At 46.9% G+C, this 23,066-nt stretch overlaps 1 protein-coding gene across 4 annotated transcripts in view; it reads right to left on the bottom strand.

The window, feature by feature from the left end:
- The window catches only part of PIAS3 (protein inhibitor of activated STAT 3), a 31,053-nt gene extending 9,282 nt beyond the window's left edge, over positions 1-21,771 (bottom strand). Inside the window, exons 1-7 of one of the 4 annotated variants that reach the window (XM_059718040.1) lie at positions 20,673-20,756; positions 19,901-19,956; positions 14,401-14,866; positions 9,122-9,206; positions 7,808-7,858; positions 5,006-5,096; positions 151-285 (exon numbers count right to left, since the gene is read on the bottom strand). In XM_059718040.1, the coding sequence (XP_059574023.1) occupies positions 151-285; positions 5,006-5,096; positions 7,808-7,858; positions 9,122-9,206; positions 14,401-14,866; positions 19,901-19,915 (843 nt within the window). In that variant the 5' untranslated portion in view covers positions 19,916-19,956; positions 20,673-20,756. Of the gene's footprint in view, positions 1-150; positions 286-5,005; positions 5,097-7,807; positions 7,859-9,121; positions 9,207-14,400; positions 14,867-19,900; positions 20,140-20,672; positions 20,776-21,444 lie in introns of those variants that run through there. The other 3 variants (XM_019484813.2, XM_059718039.1, XM_014604649.3) reach the window with 3 other exon arrangements.
- Positions 21,772-23,066: the final 1,295 nt, after the last annotated feature.

The following is a 23,066-nucleotide window of genomic DNA, read 5'->3' as shown; positions in this document are numbered from 1 at the left end:
TCCCTTAGTTTATGGAGAGGGTGCCCATGGTTTTGGAGAGGTATAATCGTCCTTCTCTTTGCTGAGGCCACAACATGCAATACAGGGGTGATAATGCTCTAGAAGGCAGAAGGGGTTGTCACAATGCCTTGGCTTTAAGGGGTCACTTACCCGGCCGAACTCGGAGGACCAGTTCACTACAATCGTATTGGGGACAGTCGCTGACAGCCGCACCAGAGGAGTGATGTTGATGGGACGGCTCGGCCGTTTTGGCTCTGCGCCATTTTTTGTGGGAGGCAGGTAGCCCTGGGAAGGGATGGAATAGCTGAGATCAAGCAAGCTTCCTTCTCACTCCTTAGAGCACAGCACTCTGTGAACCCCATCCCTTGACAACAAGAGACATCCTCCGCACATTCCCAACACCATGCCTGAGCCCAAGCAGGAACACAAGAGACATTTAACCCTGGTAGTGCAACAGGGCTGGAGATTCATACTCCATGAGCCATTTCAATCTCTGAGCCAATCCTTTTTCTTTTAAGCAAATAGCTCTGGCCGAGTTTCCTTGCAGGCTTTCAGCAGTTACTTATTTTGGAAAAGCTGGGGGTTTTTTGGAGGTGTAAAGAACGGAAGGTGTGATTCAGACTTAACATGCCGTCCCCACGCTGATAAGAATTGAAAAGCAGAAGGAATGATGGTGAACAGGACTCAGTTATGCACGATCTTCCAAAAAACTGGAGCAATGTTTTCCTGCCCATCCCAACCCCAGGAAGTGGCATGGGCTATTTCTCACAGCATCCATTTGTTAACTGTATGATGCCTTACAGAGTTTTTTTGTTTTTTTTTAAAGCCTATTTTTTCCATGACTCCTTCTTTTACTCAGGCCAACGTAAGGCATGGCAGTTCCATAGAGGCAGAAGTAGAACCTCCAGCATTGCTTGAATGACCTCCTGGGACTGGAAAGATGCATCATAACCCAGTGCAAATTAGCAAAAATACATTTATCCCCAAGAGTTACATGACCATGTAGGACATGTGACACCAGCCAGACCTTAAAATGCCTATTCCAAAGTCTGGTATCTAGGTTGTAGCCGTACTGGTCTAGAGCAAAAAGCAATCAGGGCTCATGGTAGAGGTGATATCTTTTATTAGACCAACAAGAGTTTTGCAAAAAAAATTATTTAATTGCAATTAAAGAATTTTGTTTGCAAAAATCTTGGTGGTCTAATAAAAGATATCACCTCTACCATGAGCCCTGATTGCTTATTGCAAAGTCTCGCTCCTATTCAGCTTCTAAGCTATGCAGAACAGAGACCCTCTTTTCTTCTATGTTATGCAGAGAAAGCTATTAAAGGAATGTTATTTGGGCTACAAAGTCAAGGCCTTAGGAGGTTAGGAACAGCCAGATTTATACTACCACCCAAAATACAGTTCTGCCCCAATGTGTGGCCATTATGGGCAATGAATGAGGATTCTGGAGAGAAATTTCACAACAATCTGTAACTGAAGACAAGTCTAATGTATCTGCACAAGTGTCTTAGTGAAGGTTGTCCCTAAACGAGACCACTCCTACCTGCCAAATGATCAACATTACAAGCAGAGAAGCATTCTTCTAACAGAACTTTTTGCGGGCAACTTCCTAGGTGGGTTTTTGTTTGGTTTTTTTTAAGGACAAAGGTAGGAAGAGTGCAAGCCCTCAGAGTGCCCCAATGCACATCAGCAAGAAGAGTCTAATTACAACTGCCACTCAAGCTGCACAACTAGCCAGCAGCAGGAGAGACTGGTGCCCCAGAGGAAGCTGCTGGGTCCAGGTGGTGGGGTAGCCTGAATATTCCCTGCTACAGATCTGCTCTCTGCTCCCAGGAGATGTGCTCTTGCAGCCACTCAGCTCTTGATGCTTCAGCTCCAGCCTGACCTCAAAACATCTTGGTGGGGTGTCAGTGCTTTTCTTGAGAAAGTGATGCAAGAGAAAGGAAAGAGTGGCATGCAACTGGGTAGCAGCTAAAGAAAACTTCACAGGGCAAAGGAAAGGTTGTGCTGTATTTTCCCCCTGCAGAATTTCAAAGGCTTGTTGGACAACAACAGGAGGGGGTGGGATTCTCAAGGTGCTTGGATGAATCTCCTAAGAGCGGAAAGTGTGAGGTAAGGGCAAGCGAAACCCGGGGGCATCCAAACCCCAAGTCTCTGTGCCTGCATGTAGGATGCAGTAGGATGTTCGCCAAGGGATTTGGAAGTATCTGAAGCCCCAGGCTAGGGCAGAGGATGCTTGTGGTAGCAGGGCCACATATGGTTCTTGGATGATTCAAACAGATTTGGACCTGATCTGGCTAATTTGACCTGGAACATGACAAATTTTCCTTAAAAAAAAAAAACTGCACCAAGAGGGCTTGCTACCAGCTCCATCTATAATTCATATCCTGTATCATTCTGATTATAAGTAGACTTTTCCCCCTCCCTCCTAAAGAACCAACAAAAAACCATGCTGAAGTACTGCAAAGGATCAAACTGCACAGGATCAAACCATGCACCTGACACTTGTGACTTTGGTGCTAGCTATATTTCTGAACACATGATAAAAATCCCAAGTCAAATTTTTTTTCCAACACAAGTTTTATTTTGATGTCCTTAGTGCATCTTTTCCTTGGTTACTTGATTATCTTGTTGGGTTTTGTAGGGCATTAGCAATTCAAGGACTTTATCAGAAGCTACTGACTCAGATTTGAGGAAAAAAGTTGGGGGGGGTTAAATTTGTGGGGTCAACTTATAATCAGAACAAATATAATAGTGTCAAGGTGTGCTTAAAACTCCCAAGCAGGATCATTTCTACAAGTAATTAAGTTTACCAATACTGCAGCCTTTCTGAGCCAGAGAGAGGCCAAAATTACAGCAATAAAAAATCACATCTCATCCACTCCAACAGAAAAAGCACAGCCAGTGACATCCATCTGCTGAGACCCAACCAGTGACATCCATTCTACAGTTGCCCAATTTTTGTTTTAATTGTTCCAGTTTCGAACCTGATTAGCAGCCTAAGCTAGTAACTCCCCACAAGAAAACCTTGTTTGTAATTCTTACAGATATAGCCCCTGTTCCTTCCAAAGGCATTGGCTAGATCAGACTTAAGACTACAGCTTAGTTTTAGGTTGCGATTTTTCAAGCACCTTTCAGCTGGTTTAAATAATAGGAGAGCGCAACAGGTTTCTATTGGGTAGGTCTGGCGAGCCCAGACGGCAAGAGGACAACGCAGCCAGAAGAAAACAAAAAAAAAATCTTTCCACAAGACTGCCAAGTAGGGTTTCTCTTTAGCCACCCATCATGCTTGCATGGATCCATAGCCTCGTGTAGGGCTATGCATCAAAGGTAGAAGCCAGCCATCCCCTTCAGCAGGCTGTTAATCCTCCCTGCCAAAAGTCAGAACATTTGGAGCAAAACCTCGAATCACTAAAAATATCCAAGGAGTGGCTTAGGCACCGCACGGGAAGCCACTCACAGCAATGCAGTCAGAGGCTGTTCGACAGGTCTGACTGCGAATTGTGCCAGTTGCACGTACACTAGTAAATGCCATTCTTCTCCAGTTGACATGGCATTAAGCTAGGAGATTCAGGGCCCTGGGTTCCATTGGACAGAAGGACCCAGGACAAGTCATTTTAATTTCTTGTAGACCGTTTTCCCCTCTATTGTCTACGTCAGCAATTCTCACCGTTTTTTGGACTTGAGGCGCTTGACTTGTGCCCCCCCCCAAAGCCAGCTCTTAATTTTCACTTGTTTTTTGACTATAGAAAAAACGCTAGAGCAGGGGTGGGCAAAATGCCAGGTCATTCTATCCGGCCCACGGGGCCCCTAAAAAACTTAGAAAATTAATATTTATCTACCCCAGGTTGCCTGTCATGCGGCCCTTGATGGCTTGCCAAAACTGTAAGTGGCCCTCCGCCTGAAATAATTGCCCACCCTGCGCTAAAGCAATTCTTCTGTTGCACAGAACTTGATAGGGCAGAAATGTTTCTGACCCTAGGGATACCTCTTTGAAATCTCTGGATTTATCTTGTGAATCACGTTTGCACACCTAACAGTGCTAACACGGCGTGGCACCCCTGAAAGTATCTCAAGGCATCCTAGGGTGCTGTAGCTCCCTGGTTAAGGATCACTGTTCTAGTTAGAGTATGAGCATTGTGGGATAAGGACCATCTTTTTCTACATATTTATGCAGGTCCAGCACACTCAACTCCATCCCTGGCTGAAGTCCAGAAGTGGTGCCATATGAGAAAGCAAGGGAAATTATTCCTCCAAGCCCAGAATTCAGTTTCTGTATTTATCCTTCAGCTTCTTGTAAAAAGATGCAAATTAAAGGAACCCCGCTGACTGAAAGAATTTCACAAGACATGTTAAAACACCACAGAGTACTAAGGGTGAGATGTTCAAAAGCACTCAGCTTTGGCTTAACTCTGCTTCCACCTGATTTCACCCAATTTTACCATTTATTTCAAGGCAGTAAGATTGCAAAGAGCTAAGCACATTGCAAAAACCACCCTAGAAGTGCAAGAATGCACAGATTTCTTTGCTGTCAGCAGGGATGCAAAAATTTCCAATCCTAAATCAGCCAACGTGGTTGCATTTAACAATGAACAAGGAGATGCCCAAACTTAAGCAGACACTTTTGAAAATCTTGGTACAGGGCTTTCCCTTCGAATTTTTCAATTTGGCCAGAAATCTAACATGTAGTCCAGGGTTTCTGTTCGTTCTCTTTTTAGACCAGAAGAGAGAGGAGAAACTTCCCTCGTGCTATTTTGGTATTTCTGTTTTTAGACCTGAAGTTCAAACCAAGTAGCTCAGAATTCAGCAGGCAAAGCCACCGGGTCAGTCATTCCTTCCTAATTGCATCACAAACAGACAAAGAGAGATCAGTATTGTATTGTATGACACCATTCGCACCTTAGGGCGACCTTTAGAGGTAATCAGCCCAGCTGAACTGGAGCTATGCTGACGGTAAACATGGGCCATCACATGTAAACAAGGAATGAGTTTTACTCACAGGTAAGGGGCAGAGTTTTCCATTGACCTTGACAAATAAATTAGGAGGGAAATAATCTTCTTGGGGACAGCTGGTTTCACACAAGCAAAACCTAAGAAGCAGGAGGGAGAAACCGTCAAATGAGAAGTGACATTTGCACAAAAATGTTAGCCAGAACTTTTTATTAAGAGACACAGAACGTTTTCCAAGAAAACAGATCAATGGTTGGAAAACATGCGCGTGCGTGACGAGTGCATCTATAAGTACATTCTGCACCTCCCGAGAGCTATTTCATTGATATCAAATGCAACTCACAGAGATGATATCAGCTAATAACCAATTACTCATGTACACTGTGCACTCTATAGGAGTGGGTTATTCAGCGATTGGTCTGAAATACCTTCGATTGCCAGAATCACAAGTTCAAACTTTGTTGCCTCATGCCAAGGGATGTTGTAAGGCTGATAAACTGAGCTCTGAGGAGTCTGCTGTGTAGGGATCCCTGCCTGCTACTTTGGTAAGAGCGAGGGCTGCCATTTACGCTAGTATCCTAATTAAAGTGCTCGCACAACTACGTGTTATGATGAGGCATGCTTTGTGCCATCTGGTTGCCTGCCTTCAGTTCCAGAGACAGATGCACTCAAGTGGTGCTTCACCTATAAACTACACAGTACTTCAGGATGAAAGGAGCTACAGCAATCTCAATCATTCAGTATAAATTTACAAAGAATTAAAATAGAGCTATGTTTAACCAAGTGTACAACCTACAACAAGAGGAGAGAGTAATTATTACTTAGCTACTTCCAAAGCTCATCTGCCATCGCTTAATACCTGATAGTTGCCTTCCCCAGGTATAAAGATGTCAGTGCCACAAATCAGAATGGGATCTCGTTCAAACTTTAATCCCCTTTAATCAGCTGATTGCACATGCAGTTCTGTTTCAATTTAGGGTGCGCTGCCAGAGAGCTGACTCCCCATATTGAAACCAGAGTCCTGTCCTACGGTTCTGAGTCACACGATGACCTTAGTCTGCTTTGTGTTAGCTGCGAGATCAAGCCCCAGCATGTCACTCTCACTCCGATCCGCGCCACCGATGTTCTAGAAAAATAAATCTGAGCCTATTGTTTCCTGACTTGCCTTTGCCTGCCAAACAAAATGAAACACAAAATATGGGGTTAATCTCTTTCTCTCCCGGAGACGGCATTTGTGCCAAAGCACATCAGCGGAAGTTGGAGCCAGACAGACGGCTGTGATCCAACCCTTGTTTCTGATGCCTGCGCTAGCTTGCCAGTGAGGGGCAGTGTTCTCCCTGCAGCCATGAGTAAGAAAACTTAACAACACAGAAGACAGCACTGATGGAGTATAGTGCAACTCCTGAAAATAATTCAGGGGCTGGGGTGTGGAAAACTACCCGATCTTGGACAGACCACAGTCATTGTGGACCGACAGAATAAAGATCAAACAATATATACTTGAGGGTTTTAAACAGACTAGCTTTGCAATGCTGAAAATAATTTGGAGCCAACTAAGTCAAGAGGCAGATATTAAACAAAAATGTGAATGATAATTGGGAAGGACTTAATCACTTTTTATTAAATACCCCAAAAGCCAGAATTAAGAAGCCTATACGGTTTAAAAACCTGGCTTGGAGTGAAAATAAAACCAGAACGCTATATAAAAGAAGAATACAAATCAGAAGCTAAGGACGGTAGAAGACTGACAAGGGAAGCAAAAGAACACAAGGAGAAATCTCTGGCCAGCATTAAGGACTTTCCCAGGGAGTTTAATTAAAAAACACCCTAAAAAGTTGGTCCATTACTAGTCAGAAGTGATATAGCTGTCAATCATAATGCAGAAGCACTCAATTAGCATTTCCGTTTTGTATATGAGGGGAAAAAGCAGATGACAGTCTTATGATGATTAAATATTTTCCATCCCCATGGTAACTAAGGAGGATGTTAAAACATGGATGCTGCTTAACTATCTATTTTAAAATCAGCAGATCCAAATATGCTTCCACCTGGCTCTATGGAGAGTTGATGTTGATTTCCAGTAAGACCAAAACAACTGAAAGAAAGCAATTTTGTGCCAATACCTAAACTGGATAAATGGAATGACCTACACGATTAATTGCTTATTGGCCTGACGCTGATCCCAGACAGGATAATGGAGAAGCTGAGGTGGGACTGAATTAACAAACCAAGGAAAAGCAATGTAACACCAATCAACACGGACTTATGGAAAATACCTTGACAAGATTTAGCATTTTCTTTTGCGATCGCAAGACAGGTGGTAAATGTCATGCTGCTGCTGTACTGACTTTGTACTGCACAACATTTTGATTAAGAAACAGAGCATGGCACACTTTAAAAGGATTTAAAACAGGCTAAGTATAGGCTTTAGAAGAACTGCAAATCAAGAATCGTCACCAGGCATTTCTAGCAGAGTGCCTGACCTGATGCTATTTAACATTTTTATCAATGATCTGGAAGAAAACTCATTATTTCCATTGCTACAGAAATCATTACAGCTTCTGTTAGACAGGAGACCAGCCCTCATGGGTGCTTCTGATGATCCTGGTTGCAATTCAGTCCTGAAAGAGGTCTGACAGTCGCATATCAACCCAAAGAACTGCTCTGACCTAAAAGCCCAAAGCTTCAGGCTTCTGTAAACTCTCCGACATGCAATTCCTGATGATCACTCAATGCTACGACAATTCAAAAATAATATGTTGGAGCCAAAAGATCAGCTCAAAAAAAAAAAAAAGGTTTCCAGCCATTCATTTCTAAGATCCAAGAGACATACCAATATTATGCTTCTTACCTTAGTTGTACCTGTACAGTGTAATCACATTTGGCACCTGGTAACATATCTCTGCAAGAGAAAAAGATCTCTTAAATTGCTGCCACTGCTGAATGGGAAAATTAAAGTTTCACCGCTATAAACACCTCATTCACCAACATATAATAATTCAGCCAGTAGTATTAATCAAACAAGTGCAGTCACACTGTAAAAGCTACATTCTGCTTTTGGATGTACCTGTTCTCAAAAGGAGTCAAAATTCCCAGACAGGGACATAAAATAAAATACAGGCAGTCCTTCACTTACAACATTTCGAGTTACAACGTTTCGTGCTTACAACATTTATAAATTGACACCGTTTCAACTTTATGACATCAGTTTCGACCTTACAACGCTTCATCCAATGCGATGCCACACCAGCAAACAAGTTCGCTGCATCGCTTATCTCCCTGGAGAGCATCTGTTCAAACTTTCTTGGACACATTCTTTAAGAAAGCAAACAAGACTCCAGAAAAACTTGCAGCCAAGACCCCTTCAAAAAGTCCAACCAAGAGCCTTTCAAAAAGTCCAGCAAAGTCACCTCAAAGAAGTCCTTCCAAATCAATATGCTTGCTATTTACAATATAAATACATTAATGTAGCTATATTACTCATCTATAATTGATCGAATACAAAATTCTGGGGTATTTTTGGTGAAAATAGGGTATCGGGCCTTGGTTCAGGAACCAATCCCCCATTTATAACATTGTTTCTTATGAGAAAATTGGTTCCGAGTTGCACCGTTTTGACTTAAGACACGGTTTTCAGGAACCAATTGTGTCGTAAGTCCAAGGACTGCCTGTACCGCTGAGAGGGAGGATGCAAACAGAGTAAACAGGACGTAAATAAATGAGTGCACAACTGCTGCATACAATAAAAGAAACAACTCCTTGACAGTACTGTCAATGCCAATGATTTGAAGATTTTCAGGCCACTGTAAAGTTTTATCCAAACTACTGTATGATTTTGCATGTGCACACAATAAATCCCACTTTACAGACTTGGAGTCAGAGCCTCAGTGGCTGTAACTGGCCCAAGAACAGTGACAACAAGGGATTTATGCCGCTGACAGCTGCCAAGGACCTGGCCCAGGATTATATTCCCCACTGCAACAGGGCAGCAAAAGTAATCGTTTATACCAATTTCAGCTCTTTCTCCCCTTCCCACTCACCTGACTTTCTCGTCTGCCACTCCTCTACCCCCAAATTTGACCTCCCCTCTGTTCTGGAAGCAGTGATAGTAGCTGAATATAAAAACCTGCAGAAAAGCCCCTTCAGGCAAATGGAAGGGGCTTACCTAGAGGTGAGGATCTGCTGCACTTGCTGCGGCGTTAGTGCGAAGGTGAAGTGAGCCTCTTCGAACCGTTGGCTGTTTGTAGACGCTGGGGGAGGGAATTTGGTAAGACAAAAATAAGCAGGAGGCAAATGCTGCAGTCATCACCTGTAAAACTGACCCCGTCCCCCCACACTCCAGCTCTCTCAAACTGGCCTGATACCAAATAAAAGAAAAGACAGAGCAGAGCACACCGTGAACATATGGCAAGCCTTCGTTGAAACTCCCCATGGACTTCACCAGCCGCTTTGTGCCAGCACAGCTTGCAGGCTGCTCTTTCCTAGCGCTGCCTTCTGCTCAGATGAGCTCTAAAGAACGTGACCACCCGCCCCACCTCCCTTCCTTCTCACAAGCTAGCTGATCTTACTTGCTACCGAGGCACGGAGAATCCCACAGTGGGGCAGTGGCAGAACTGGCAACAGGAACCAGCCAGCCCTCTTTCCCACTCTCCAGCTTAGGCCACACTAACCTGACTAAGCAACAAAGACCAAGTTTCATGGCATTTGGAGGCACAAGTTGTCAGGCTGATATGAATCTGTGGTCCAAGAAGCAGCAAAAGGAATTTCAGAGGTCCCCAGCTGGTTGAGGGCATAACTGTCTTTCCAGAGTGGTTGAGATGCCCTCAGTTGACCTCAATAAATGAGCAGCAGGTCAATCAGGCTGGGGAACCAAAGGCAGCCCTTGGGTGCCACTGGCCACGCCACAGACACTGGCGTGTCCACATCATACTAAACTGCTAGGCCACCTATGCTCGGGCCTTTACTATGAGCAGAAACTAGCCCTGCTCCCCACGTTACCAACAGGCTTCAGCATTCGCCTTCCCAGGTGTAAGAACAAACTTGAGGCTCTTGGCAAATTTGACTTTAACAGAAACCCTCACAGACCCATAAGTGGGAATCAAATACTTCCAGCAGCAGTTAGCCATTGACAGGAAGATGCAGTGCAATGTCCCAAGTAGAACCAGGCTCCCCGTGTTCTTATCCCTCTGCAGCCCTGAATAAGTCACTTGCCACATCGTGCTTCAGTTTCCCACATGTGAACTTCCTTACTTTATAGAGGGGTGAGAAGACAACTCAGCTAACAACCTTTGAAACACAAACCTGGAAAATTAGTCAGCCACCAACAGAAAAATAGTGTATAGTCTCCACCAACTTAAAAGATTTTTTTGGCACCAACAGCTGCATCTAGGGGTTGAGATAGGGACCGAAATATATTATGCACCTACTCAGCAAGGACAACATCATTTCTTCCTGCCAAGAGGTGCGGCTGCCAGGTGAAGTTAAGTGTGACCGAGCAATGCAAATCTCAAGGAAATCAGGGAGTTTCTGGCTTGGAGCTGCTAAGTTGTATCAGGAGACAATTCTTCACCTAATGTACCATCAAATCCCCCTGGCTAAAACCCAAGCAGGTATCTGTCTTTCAAGTGGGAGTGTCCAAAAGGGTGAAATTCCCCCTATGTCCCACTGAAATTTCAGAAGCCTTTTAGGATCTTTTCTCAACGCTGGACCTGCATCAGCATACCTCTGCCAGACACAGCAATGCTTAGCGTGCTAGTCTATAGAGCCAGGATGAAAGCTGGAAGTCTGAACCACCTTGTTGTCTGGACCCATTTGAGCACAGTGGTTAATAGCAGAGCTTTATCAACGATCAGGCTCCTGCCATTGCTCTCCAGGCTGGAATGGCACCAGTACTAGAGCAACGAGACTGCCCTCAAATGCCCACGTGATTCATAGGGCCAATCTTACTGTGGGCCTCCTCTCAATTTAATTAACTGACTCTAGTGGGACATACTTACCTCTGAGCCCAATCACTGGATCTCTCCTAATGTAAGCCTATCAGAGTTGATTTTGTGGGTGACCCAAATGAACTCTCTGGGGTTTTCTTTCTTCCTTCTTCTAAGTCCCTTGCCCATCACCAAAGATCTCCAGCAGCCGCAAGCTGCCACTGAAGTCCTCCAGGGATGCACATCCTGGATCAGGCTCAAACAAAGCCAGGGCCTATTTACCATCATGAAGCATAGGATCATGGTTGGAAGCTGACATGTCAGGATTTGATTGTTCATTTATTCTGACTAGGAGGCAGCTGCACTGGGCCACTCGATATCATAGAAAGGTGGAGAGAGCTTTGGGCCCACATTTGGAAATCACTACTACATGCGCACAAAAGAGGACGCTAACTTTGTCTGTCACTTGCCCCCTCCTGTGCACATTCAACCACACACTGTTCTGCAGCAGATTCCACAGTGGGGTGGGGGGCTTGCTTCTCCCAGCTCCTGAAGTTAAAAAATGTAAGGAATGCAAGGCCCGAAGTACGGAAACTTTCTTCTGCCGCTGACCTGCTGCCACAGCCACTTGGGCTTGACAGCGGAGACAGAGCTGCAGGAGAGGCTCCCAACCTCAGCTCAGTGCTTCCTGTCTTCACATTCCACAGCTCAGCCAGGAAATAAGATCAAGGCCCTGATTCTGCTCCAGCTGGAGTCAATGGCAAAACTGCTACACATTAAAATGCTAATTGCAGACTTCAGCCCAACATCCATAAATTTACCCCACCTTCTAGACCCCTTCTATATCCCATACAAACACTTAGCTCATAGCCATCATCTAAATCAGAAGGGTTCAGCAGTTGCTAAGGGAGAAACAGCTTTCCAGGATCTGCTAGACTGGATGTAACCAGTCAAGATTTGCTATCACAAGTTGCAACTAGCACCTATGCAGGCAACCCCAGCTGGCAAGGAAAAGGAGAAGATGGACCAGGAGTCCTCTCTCTCCTGGTCTCATCACCCAGATCTCTGCGCCTGTCTTGCTACAGGGTCAGACCTTAGGGAAGAAAGGCTGATAGCTTTCTAGGACAGTATCACCAGGCTTCTTGGTAAGAGCAGGGGGTCCAACCTCAAGGACCCAAGGAGGGCCTTTTCAGTTCCAGTGTCATCTCCTGCCTTTTTCCCTTCTCTCCAGTACCCACCCTTTCCTTACACTCCCCACTAGTTGTTCTCACCCTTGGGAGCAGCCACATCTAAGGAAAAGTAGCATGAAAAGGAGCAGGAATGAGGGACTGCAGCTCATGGAGACAGAGATTGGGAAGGTGGCACACAAAGAGCTAATAGGGGAAAACAGAGGGACACGAGTTCAACCTGCACAAGCAACAAAGCACATGACCCCTTGCAATAATACAGAAGAGCTTGTCTTGAGTTCAGGCACCAATATTTGAGTAAGGAAGTCAGAGGGGATTGTTTGGCATGGGAAGAAACAAAAGAAGAGTTATTCTGAGACATGAGCATCCCTTTTAAGGAAAAATCCTCAACCACAGGTTGCCCAAGGGATTTAGCAGAGCCAAAGGCAAGAAAACATATTCTTAAAAAAAAGATCAAGTTGATAAGGTTTTGTTGTGCCAACTCAGGCACACCCATCTCCGCACACTGCTGTATTCACATGGCCAAAAAACTCTTCAAAAGGCAAAAGCTAGGCTGGTTTGGTTGGAGGGCCATCAAGACAACGTTCACAGGCAACACACTCCATGGGAGTGACAGCTTCTAGAAGGGAGGCAAGACCCATGAGCTTTGAAGGCTTTCACAGGCTTTAGTGATCATTAAACTCAGCCCCCACAGGAGCTCTTCTCCAAGTACTGCAAAGCCGCTGCAGAAATATCCCTAAAGACACAGCCACCCTGGATTTGAGAAAATAATGTCCCCCTTCATTGTATAAATGGGAGAGTAAACCACACAGAGAGGAAATTAAAGCCTTTCTGACATGACTGAGGTCACCCAGCTGGTTAGCATCAGGGGTCAGGAATTGAGGCAAGGAGGAAAAACTGTGACAAGCCCCGAACACCCGTTTCTCTCCCATACACCTAAACAAGGCCCACCACATCCTGAAATTACAGCCACGGACCTATCCGCTTCCTCCCTGTCCTGCAAGACAATACTGGGGAGGGGGAAGGAACGCTGTTCTCACTTATTTCTCATGTTTCAGTCTTATCTTCCCTCCACACCAATTTGAGATAGTCACTGAGGCTCAGTGAGTTACACAATTGATCTGTCCATGCCAGATAAGCAGCGCCTATCAAAGCCTTGCAGGCAACACGCTGGTGGTAAATGGAAAGAGCGTGCATGAAATGGACCTCTAAGCTGCACGTGGCCTCAAGGGAGCTCTCCTCTTCTCTCCTCTCCTGTTTCTGCTCTTGCTTATAAGCTCGGTGCCTCCCCTGCCTCTTGTCTATTCATGCAGCACACCTTCTAGGCAGGGACTGCTGCTTTTGGCTTGTGTGCTGTCTTAGCGCAACTGGGCCCTGAATTCAGATGGGCCCTCTCAGCACAGCCATAATAAATAAGAATTTGTCCATTTTCATTTACTTGTTGATTTTCAGATGACTCCTGTTAACAGCTACTGAGTTCACCCTTATGCTGAGCTGGGTGAAGTCGAAAACAAGACAGAAAACTTGTAATCCTGCTTGTGGGACTGGGCTTGAAGGTGACGGGGGAACTGGTTCACAACCAGCTTTCATTTTGGTTTGTTACATTTGAAAGTAATTGATATTAAAAACTGGAACCACTGTCACACCTGCTAGCTTTGGCACTCCGAGCCACGTATTCATTCACCCGGGATCACAGGACATATGAAGTTGAGCAATCCTCCCAGAGCCTGATTTACATGATACTTACAACACAGCTCTGAACAGACTCTCTTAGGCGATGACAGCAAAAGAGGCCATTACATGATAATTATCTGCTTCAGAGAAGTCAGACAGGTTGGCTAAGGGTTGAAAAGAAATGTGAAGTTTTCACTACAGTATTACTGTAGTTTCAATATGCCAGAGCTGACAGCACCTAAATGCTCTCATCTTTGACAGCTGCTGGGTGGCCTATTTGAAATGAGTCAGTGGCTCTCAGTCTTATTTCAACTGTGGTAGTATCTAATACCAATCAGTGGCCAGGGCCCTGTTATATCACCATGGTGCAAACAGGTGCAAAGACAGCCCCAGAAAACATGCAGACATAGTATTCTGGGCCACAGGCATCCCTATGACAAAATACATCCTCACCTGTCTCAACAAAGGGCTGAATAGGCTACGGAGAGTGTCTTCTCATCCTTTTCCCCCAGCTGTTGTCCACCCCAAGCAAAGCAATTAGCACACCAACCTATAACTGCCCTTTCTGTGACCAAATGGGTAGTTTCAAAGACCATCAATACCCTTAAGTGGCAACAGGTACCCTCTAGAAGAGAAGCAAAGCTGGTTTGTGAACATACCTAGCGTGGTGGGTTTAATCAGCTCATCATACACATCGTAGAAGGGCAGTCTCTTCATTTTGACATCTGGATGGACCGGGTGGATGGGTGGAGATAAGTGCTGAACATCTGTCTCGTGTTTGGGTCCCAGCATAGGCACTGGAGGCAGCATCGCCGCCGGCACTGCAGAAGCTGCCGAACCATTATCGTAGGGCAGGTGGCACACGGTGCCCTGAGTCAGTGCAGTGGCAGAAGGCAGCTGCCCCGTCTGCATATGGAGCATGGATAAGTCTGACGGGGTTAAGATCTTCCTGGGGAACCTTCGCCGGTACAACTCCTTGATTTTCATTTGAACAGCTGGGCTGCAGCCAGACTTCAGCAGCTGTAACGCCTTCGCGAGCAGCTCGTGCTTCCTTCCACTCTTGTTCCTGCCAGCAAAGCCCAAGAGAACCTGCAGTTCTGATACCCTAAAGCTCATAACCATGTGCTGCAAGGAAACAAGAGAAAACATTACAATTGCTAATTGCCGACAGACGGTCCATAAACAAGCTATGGGCTCCCTAAAACAGGGCAGGGGTAAAGGCTTTAAAAGAGACACTGTCAAGTTGTAAGTCCCCCTTCCCTACAAGACTGGCAACTTGTGTACAAACAAACTGTAAATATTTCCCGTGCTTTTGCTCTTTTTTGCACAGGTTGGACCTTGTACTGAAGCAGGTCATGCTTCATCTCCTGTTTCATGTTGGTGTCACTTTTGCAGGTCCAAGTATGTTATTTTGAATTTGTAACCATCCCTGTGCATATCAGAATGACTCGCCCCACAAATACTGACAATGACAGTTATGGACCGGGTTCTTAGTCACACTAAGGCTCTATTATGCTACTTTGGCAATATGAAGGAGGCTTAGAGTGTAAATTATTCCCACTTTAAGACACCTTTAGAAGAGTAGTGGTAAAAAATGAATTAGGGTAACCAAACTGACTGCCTTATGAAAAGTATCCAACAGATACTTGCTAATTCTCACTTCTCTACATCACTTGCAATCAAAAATGCCCCCAAAGAAAGCCAGAAGATTCATCCCATTTAGCAAGCAGTGAGACACTCTGCACTGCGAAGGAGTATTATGCCAGTGTAATGTTGGAGGTATCGTCTTAAATAAAATTGTATTTCAGAAGCATGTACCAATGGCTGTTGTGTCCCCACTCTCATTTTAAAAGTCCGTGCTTGTGGTGTCACTCAGGCATTTGAATACATGAGCGAGCTTCCACTGGATCTTACAGGATAGGCCTTCAATGGAAAATATTTGCTGGCCCCATGAAAATACGAATTAATAAAAATAGAGGGAAATAAAAAGGGGCAGTTTTCTAATCAGATCACTGATCCTAACAATGACATCCAGTCCAACGAGCGCTCAGAGCCTGGACCAACCTCCTTCCTGTATTTCTTTGTACAGCTACATCAAGGTGCTTGGCCCTGGAAAGGAGTAATTTGTCACACTGCTTCCATGGGATGCTGTTTCACAGGACACGGTACCCACCTAATGCAAGAGGGTACTTAGCCTTAGCTCAGCTAACGTGCCATCACCTGCAAAATGGAGACAGTGGCCTTCACCTGCCTTTGTAAAGTGGTCTGAGAACTATCATAGGTACTATACTAGCACCAAGTATTGTTTTCTTTACATGGTAATTTCTGCTTCCACTTAAAAAAGAAATGCACTGGAACTCATTTTATGGCTTCTGTTTATTCATTGTCTTCTCTTCTGCTGTACCCACAATGCAACAAAGCTCACATGTGTACCAAACCATACATTCCCCAGTGTATTTTTACCCCCGGTATTGCACCTGAAATCAGGAACGCTTTTATGCGGGGAAGGGGAGAGCTGTTCGGATACATGATCCCTGACCCTAATAACTATCAACTGAAGATGCCTACAGTGTAGGAAAAATGATATGTTATCCCCATTTCACAAAAGGACAACAAAGGTACAGAGATTTCCCCCAGACTGCAAAGGAAGAAAGCAAGGACACCAAACCCAAATCTCACAGTCCAATGACTTTGCCACAAGAGCCTCATTCTTCCAATATCTGATATGACACTAACATTTACTGATTAATTATTTACCTGAAAGCACATATGGGATGGCAACTGTTTCTGTGGAGAACGGTGTCTTTACATAAAACAAAAAAATCAGAAACCAGGACCAATGAAGAATCAAACTCAATTAGATTTATGATGGTTTTTATTAACACATACATACTGTTGTAAAAAGGGACGATAGACAGACTTTCATTTCCCAATCAGCAATGGACCAAAAAAAAAAAAAAAAAAAAATGCTAGTTGATCTCTGTCCCAAAGTGGATAAAGGCCTTTGCATCAAGGTATCCATTAGCAGACACATCAACAATTAAACTAAAAGGTGCATCTGCTCTTAAGACACTAGCAGCTTCATCACGAAGGCTAGGCAATGCTGAGAGGGTTAAGCCAGAACTGAATGAGTGCCACAGTCTCTTGTAAGAACGTAAAGAGCGTGCAGCACTTCAACCCTGCCAGGCCTCCAAAAAAAAAAGTCCTCCAGACGCCCAAAAATGCAAAGGCTTGAACAATAGGAGAATTGTTCTCCAATTAGCTACAATTTTCTGCCAGGCTGAAATCTGCCAGGTTTGTTTCAATTTCACAGAGAACTGCCCTTTATCACCTGACTGCAGTGAAACGCTAGGGGGCAGAGAAAAAAAGGTTAGTAAGATTCTGTTGTTCTACCAAAGGCCGAAAAGCCTGCACTGGTCCCAATAAAGGATACATTTGAAAAAAAAACAAAAAACACCTTGGTGTAGAAAGCAAGAATATTGTGCTTGAGGTGATTTACAAGTCAAATTGAGCAGAGGACATCCATCTGGAAACAGCTGATGATGCAAACACTTGCTGGCCCTTATTTTCTACAAGTCATTTCTAGACTAACTACATTTTTCAGCGCCTGACTCGCAAGACCTTGAAAGGTGCCTAATATGCAGAAGAAAATGCTTGACTCCGAAAAGCTGTCTCCCTTAAGGAATCTTAAAGCTGGTCCCAAACAAAAACAAAGCATGCACGACCTCTAGTCCCTTTGAAAATCCTAGTTATGATGTGTATGCTGGTTTATTGATGTGAATGCTTACTTGTTCTGAGTACTGACTGGCATTAAGTGTAACAACTCACTCTTCTGGTTTGCACCATCCACAGGCAAGTGGGGTCAGCATCACATAGGGTTTACAGCACCGCTAGGAAAAGAGCCTAAAACCTCTGCCTCCCGGTCACCTGCTCTAAGCACTGACTACACTCCTCTCTGAGAGCTGCAAACAGAACTCAGGAGCCCAAACTAGCAGCCTTTTGCCATGACTCTCAGACTAGCACTAGATAAATGACCTTCAAGCATCATTGAATGAGAAGCCATGACAAGCTTCTTCATTTTGCACTTATTTCTTCTCTCCACATCCCATTTAAAAAAAAATGTCTAAAGAATTGGACCAAGCTCATTTATTTTGGTTTCCAGGCACACAGAACAAGCTCCTTATCTTCTTCAGTAGCACACGGACTGACAAGAGCTCGTGTGCAAAACAAACAAAGCACACACCTCCACAGTCAGTCTCCTATGTGTATTATACCATTTGATGCCTCTCCTGTACAGTATTTTAAATGCCAGGAGATCCCAAAGCTATTTACAAGCCATAACAGGACTGTTTTATCCACCACCGATAATGCAGCTCCCTCTGGGGAGTAACATGCCAGCTGTTGCATTTCCCAGTGGGAGAAAGGAGGGAAAATAGCTGGCAAGAATATCAAGACAAACCCTCTATCAGCGCAAAAAGTGCCGTGTGATCTTTGATGGAGAACAGACAGGACCACGGATTAAGGTCTCAAGAGAAAAGAAATCTACACAGTACCCTGGAAGGTATTTAAACTATCCCTTTTGTTCGCTGGTTACTCGAGAGAAGAATTATTTTTAACCATGATGTTCATTCTGTGTGAGAGAAGAAAAGCTTTTTCAGAAACAGGAAAACTGCATTGCAATATATAACAGGTCAGATTTAAGCAGGAGGCTGAGAACTTTGACAGTGTCACTTTTAATAGAAAAACCAAAGGATGCTATTAAAGCTGAACCCACCTTAAAATCACCTCTGCTGATAGTGGCAGGCACCCCCAAGGACTGGCCCATTTGTGGAGCCCAAACACAACCCTCACCCATCACCCTCACCCGTGAATGTCCAGAGAAACCGGCATCCTGCGGCTCACCAGCACAAGACTGACATTTATGTTTTACAATCCACCTGTACTCATATGACACAGAGCGACTGTGTCACCACCACTGTGACATTGTGGGCTCCTATCTACACCTAAACCTTCTCCAGTTACTGGTCACACAATTGTAGCACAGCAGAGGAAAAACTCTCACGGCCATGAGAGATCCCAATCGAGAGCTCCCGGAGGACACCCGAGGCATGTCTAGTGAATGATCCTCACACCCCTCGAATCCGGGCTGAACAGCCTGGATGCACGACTGTAGCACGATGAAAGGTTACAAGCTCCCAGCATTTCTCTTTCCAGAGGAGTCATTGTTGGTCATTTAAATAAAGGAAGGTGTCCAAACCCACTCCAGACTTTATAGGAAGAAATCGTTTCACTTCCAGTTGGCTCCTCTTTCTTTTACAATGAGAGCCAGATGGTGAAAATCTGAAGCTAACCACTGGCTAGGAAACCAGAAAGGGGTAGAGGAAGTGGACAAGGGAATTCAGAAGAATTCAGGGTCCAAAAGACACTCTGAAACCTGGGAGACCATTCAGGACTCTCCAAACCTTAGAGAATCCACAACCTAGTGCTAAGCTACATCTATTTTTCAGTGATTTATGTGCAGGAGGAGTACGGCATGAGATGCCAGGCATGTTCCACCCGCCTCCCCCTCTGCATATGCTGTTTTGCAGTATATCTTATTTGCTAGCTACAAGCCTGATCTGCAGATTTATGCATGTGCTTAACGCACGCACCCGAACAGCCCTGTTGAGTCCAGCGGTATCACCCACATGCCCAGAAACCTGGGCAGAATCAGGGCCCCTAATCAGCACATGCTATGCATCCGAGTTTGTGGACGTCGGGCCTTTGGATAACCACCTAGCCTCTGGGACGGGGGGCAAATCTCCCAGGTCCTTTACAGCAGGAATCCTGGAGGGAGCTGGAATTTTGCAGCCCTAAGTCCTGGGTTCAGGTTGATCGTGAATATTTTGACATTAACCAGACAGTCACACTGAAGTCATTAAGAGTTTTCTTGGGGGGGGGGGTGGAAATCAAGCCCCTCAGTGACTATCAAAAGGGGATGGGTCAATGCTGGGAAGACCGCAGAGGAGCACGAGCTGTAGAGAATGAGATCCCTGCTCTGGTCCTAAGCGTCCGTGTGTCGCCAGCCTTGGGGCAGGCGACTGGAGCTGGCTACATGCTAGTCTGTGGGAAACAATATCAACCGCCAGCGCGGACCCCAATCAGCTCTGGATTAGTTACCAGGGGCAATTTCATATTCCACAGTCTGGTGGGCAAAGGTGGTTACACTCTGACTCCTATAAACAAGAAAGAGAAAAAGAAGGAGTGGAGGGAGACGCTGCAGCCGAGCGTCAGGCAGGGCGACCACATCGCACGCCGCGCCCCGGCCAGAGCCTGCCCCGGCTCGGCGGGGAGCCACGTCCCCGCTCCCCGTGGGGGGAGTGCAGCTCGACCCCCCAGCGGGGCTGCCCCTTGCTGCCTCCCCAGCATCGTCCTCACACTGCTGCAACCCCTGCTCCCCCCAGCCCCAGCCCCCCGCCCAGCTCTCAGCCCTACCCGAGATGGCAGATCCCCCCAGCCCTGGGGACGGGCACCCTGCCTGTCCTCCTGCCTCCACCGCACCGTCCCCTGACCCAACCCCTGGGCTGCCCCGGCTCCACTGCTCTCAACCAGCCTCGTACGTACGGCTGCGTGCCCCTCCCCGCCCCTGCCATGCCCTGCCCTAACCCCCGCGGGCCGCTGCGGCCCCCCAGCACCTGCCTGCGCGCACCCCCACACCTGCCCCTGACCCCCCCCACCCCACCTCACCACCTCCTCCCCCAACCCCTCCCCCACACTTCCACCCCCATCACGGCTCTCCCCAATGCCGGCCCCTCCCCCACCAAGCCCCCCATCACAGATCTCCACAGCCCCCCTCCCCGTCATGGCCCCCCCACCCTCAGTCCACCATGACTCCCCCCCCACCCCGGGGGTGTGGGTGTGGGTGTGTGGCGGGGGGAGGGGGGGGCGCTACCTTCAGCTCGGCCGCCTCCGCCATCTTGAGACATCGTCGCCGAGCGGCGCGCGCCAGGGACCGGGCAAAACTCCGCGCCCGGCGGCAGCCGCAGAGCGGGGGGGTGGGGAGGGGCGGGGCGGGGCGGGGCGCGAGCTGGGGGCGGGGCCCGGGCCCAGGGAGCGGCGCTAAACTCCGCACCGCGCGCCCCGCCGCACGCAGCACCGCCAGCCCCGGGCAGTGGATACGCGCGTCCGGGGGGTGACGAGTATTAGAGACCCCCCCCCCACCCAGTCACAGTCCTGAGTATTAGATACTCCTAGACCTGGGTATTAGAGACCCCCGCAGCCCTGGGTAGTAACAAGAGTATTAAAGACGCCCCTCCCATTCCTGAGTATTAGCAGGGGTATCAGAGACCCCAGCCCTGAGTATTAACAAGAGTATTAGAGACCCCAGCCCTGGGTATTAATGGTACTGGAGACCCCCAGTCCTGGGTATTAGCAGGGGGTAGAGACCCCAGCCCTCAGCATTAGCAGGGTATTAGGTACCTCCAACTCTGAGTACGAGCAGGGGCATGAGAGACCCCCCAACCCACACATGAGCTGCCATTAAGATCAAACCTTAGCATGAACCAGGAGCAGCCCCAGTCTCGCTGCTGCCGCCCCCAGCCCTGCCCTGACCCGAGCATCGGGTACCAGCACCCCCACCCGTGACTTCTTACCAGGGACAAGTGCCCAGTGATTAGCCCTAAGGACCCGGCTGTCCCCATCCCTTCCAGCCCTTGCTGCCTCACCTGGTTTCGCCCACGGGCAAAACAAGCCAGAAGGAATTTAAAATGTGCACGTGTCAAAAGGAAACAGCTAAGTGGTCTCTGGGCTATCCAAGGAGCCCTCCGGCGTGCGTGCCGCGTCCTCCCCAGCCCCAGGTGCGACGGTGGTGAGCACGGCAGGCCGTACCGCGCTTGGATCTGGGCCGCTGGCTCCCCGGAGGTGCGGACACCCAAAGGCAGTGGCCGTTGCTGTGAGTGCCGGGTGAGATGGGGGTTCCCGGGAGCAGCGGGGTAGAGATGCCCAGCAGAGAAAGTTTGATGAAGCCCCCAACCCATCAGATACACGTTGCATTGCTCCGATTGGGGTCCCCGCCAGCGTCTCTAAGAGAAACAAAAACCGCGGAGTCAAAGGAAAAGCAGCGTCTACGCAGACCACACCTCTGTACAAATGTGGTCCAGACGTTTCTAACCATTCTCTGGGGAGGGAAACAATAAAAGCACTGAAATCAGTGACCGCAGGGACAGTCGGCAGGTCCCCGTTTGATCAAGATCAGCCCAAGCTGGTCTATTAGACACGCAGCATAATCCCCCCACGAGCAGGATCAGAGGGAGGTTGAAGCCAACAGGTTACTTGTCCCAAACAGCATCTGGCATTAAAATGCAGCCATAAGGTACAGCAAATACTGCGCTGGCTACGGTTTCAGGCCATCTGGGATCCATCTTGCAGCCGAACACACGGTAGAAGCGCTGTCTGGAGGCTGCCACGTGCTCTCCGTCCGGCTAAAAGCATTGCCGAGTCGCTGGTGGCAGAGAGCACGGGATCTCGTAGCACTAAATGACTTGAGAGTTGCCATTATTCCTAGATAGCGGCTGCTGCCATGCCAGTCCTGAGTAGACACTTGGAGTATTAATTACTTTCAGCTTTAGGTATTGATTCCTATTAACCAGGAACACTAGTAGAGCACTTGGACACAATGTTACTACTAGTTAATGGCACTTGAGTATTAACGGGCCAAGTAGCTGCCAGCAGGCTGGAGTTAATATTCTAGGCCTCAAAGACTATGGAGGCATCTGGATTAGCAAAACTACTGGCTTCCACCCCCGAACTGATGGTTGATAGCTGCTGCTAGCACAGTCAAGCATAGTTAGCAAGTGCCCAGCCTCTCAAATGCCAGGACCCTGAAAGAGAAAGAAAAGAAGGTAGGAAGGGAAGAAGAAGGGGGAGGAAGGGTGGGATACAGAGGGTATTAGCAAGGGTAGCAGCTGGGGGCCTTGTTCATTCTCTCATCTTTCTTGTTAGAGCTCATAGCAAATAGGGGCTATGCTCGTCACAGGGAGATGCTATCTGCAGTTAGCAATACATGCTGCTAGTATGTATTAGCACAAATAGCCTTTCTAATCTTAGCTATGTTACTTCGGCAGTGATGCTAGTTGGAAAGCCATGGTGTTGTGCTCATTGGTTGAAGTACAGCACAACCTACCTGCCCCACAAAGACAAGGACCTGCTTTGCAAGGTGCTGTACGTACAAAACGGCCTCTCTCCCAAGAAGCTTACAATATGAAGAGCCCTGGAGTGGGAGGGGAAACTGAGGCTCAGAAGGGGTTGTGATACACAGGTCCGACACAGAGGCAGGTATGCCCAGTGC

Source organism: Alligator mississippiensis, chromosome 15 (genome assembly GCF_030867095.1).
Source record: "Alligator mississippiensis isolate rAllMis1 chromosome 15, rAllMis1, whole genome shotgun sequence".
In the NCBI taxonomy this organism is placed as follows: Eukaryota; Metazoa; Chordata; order Crocodylia; family Alligatoridae; genus Alligator; species Alligator mississippiensis.
This window is presented reverse-complemented; position numbering and strand designations above follow the sequence as displayed.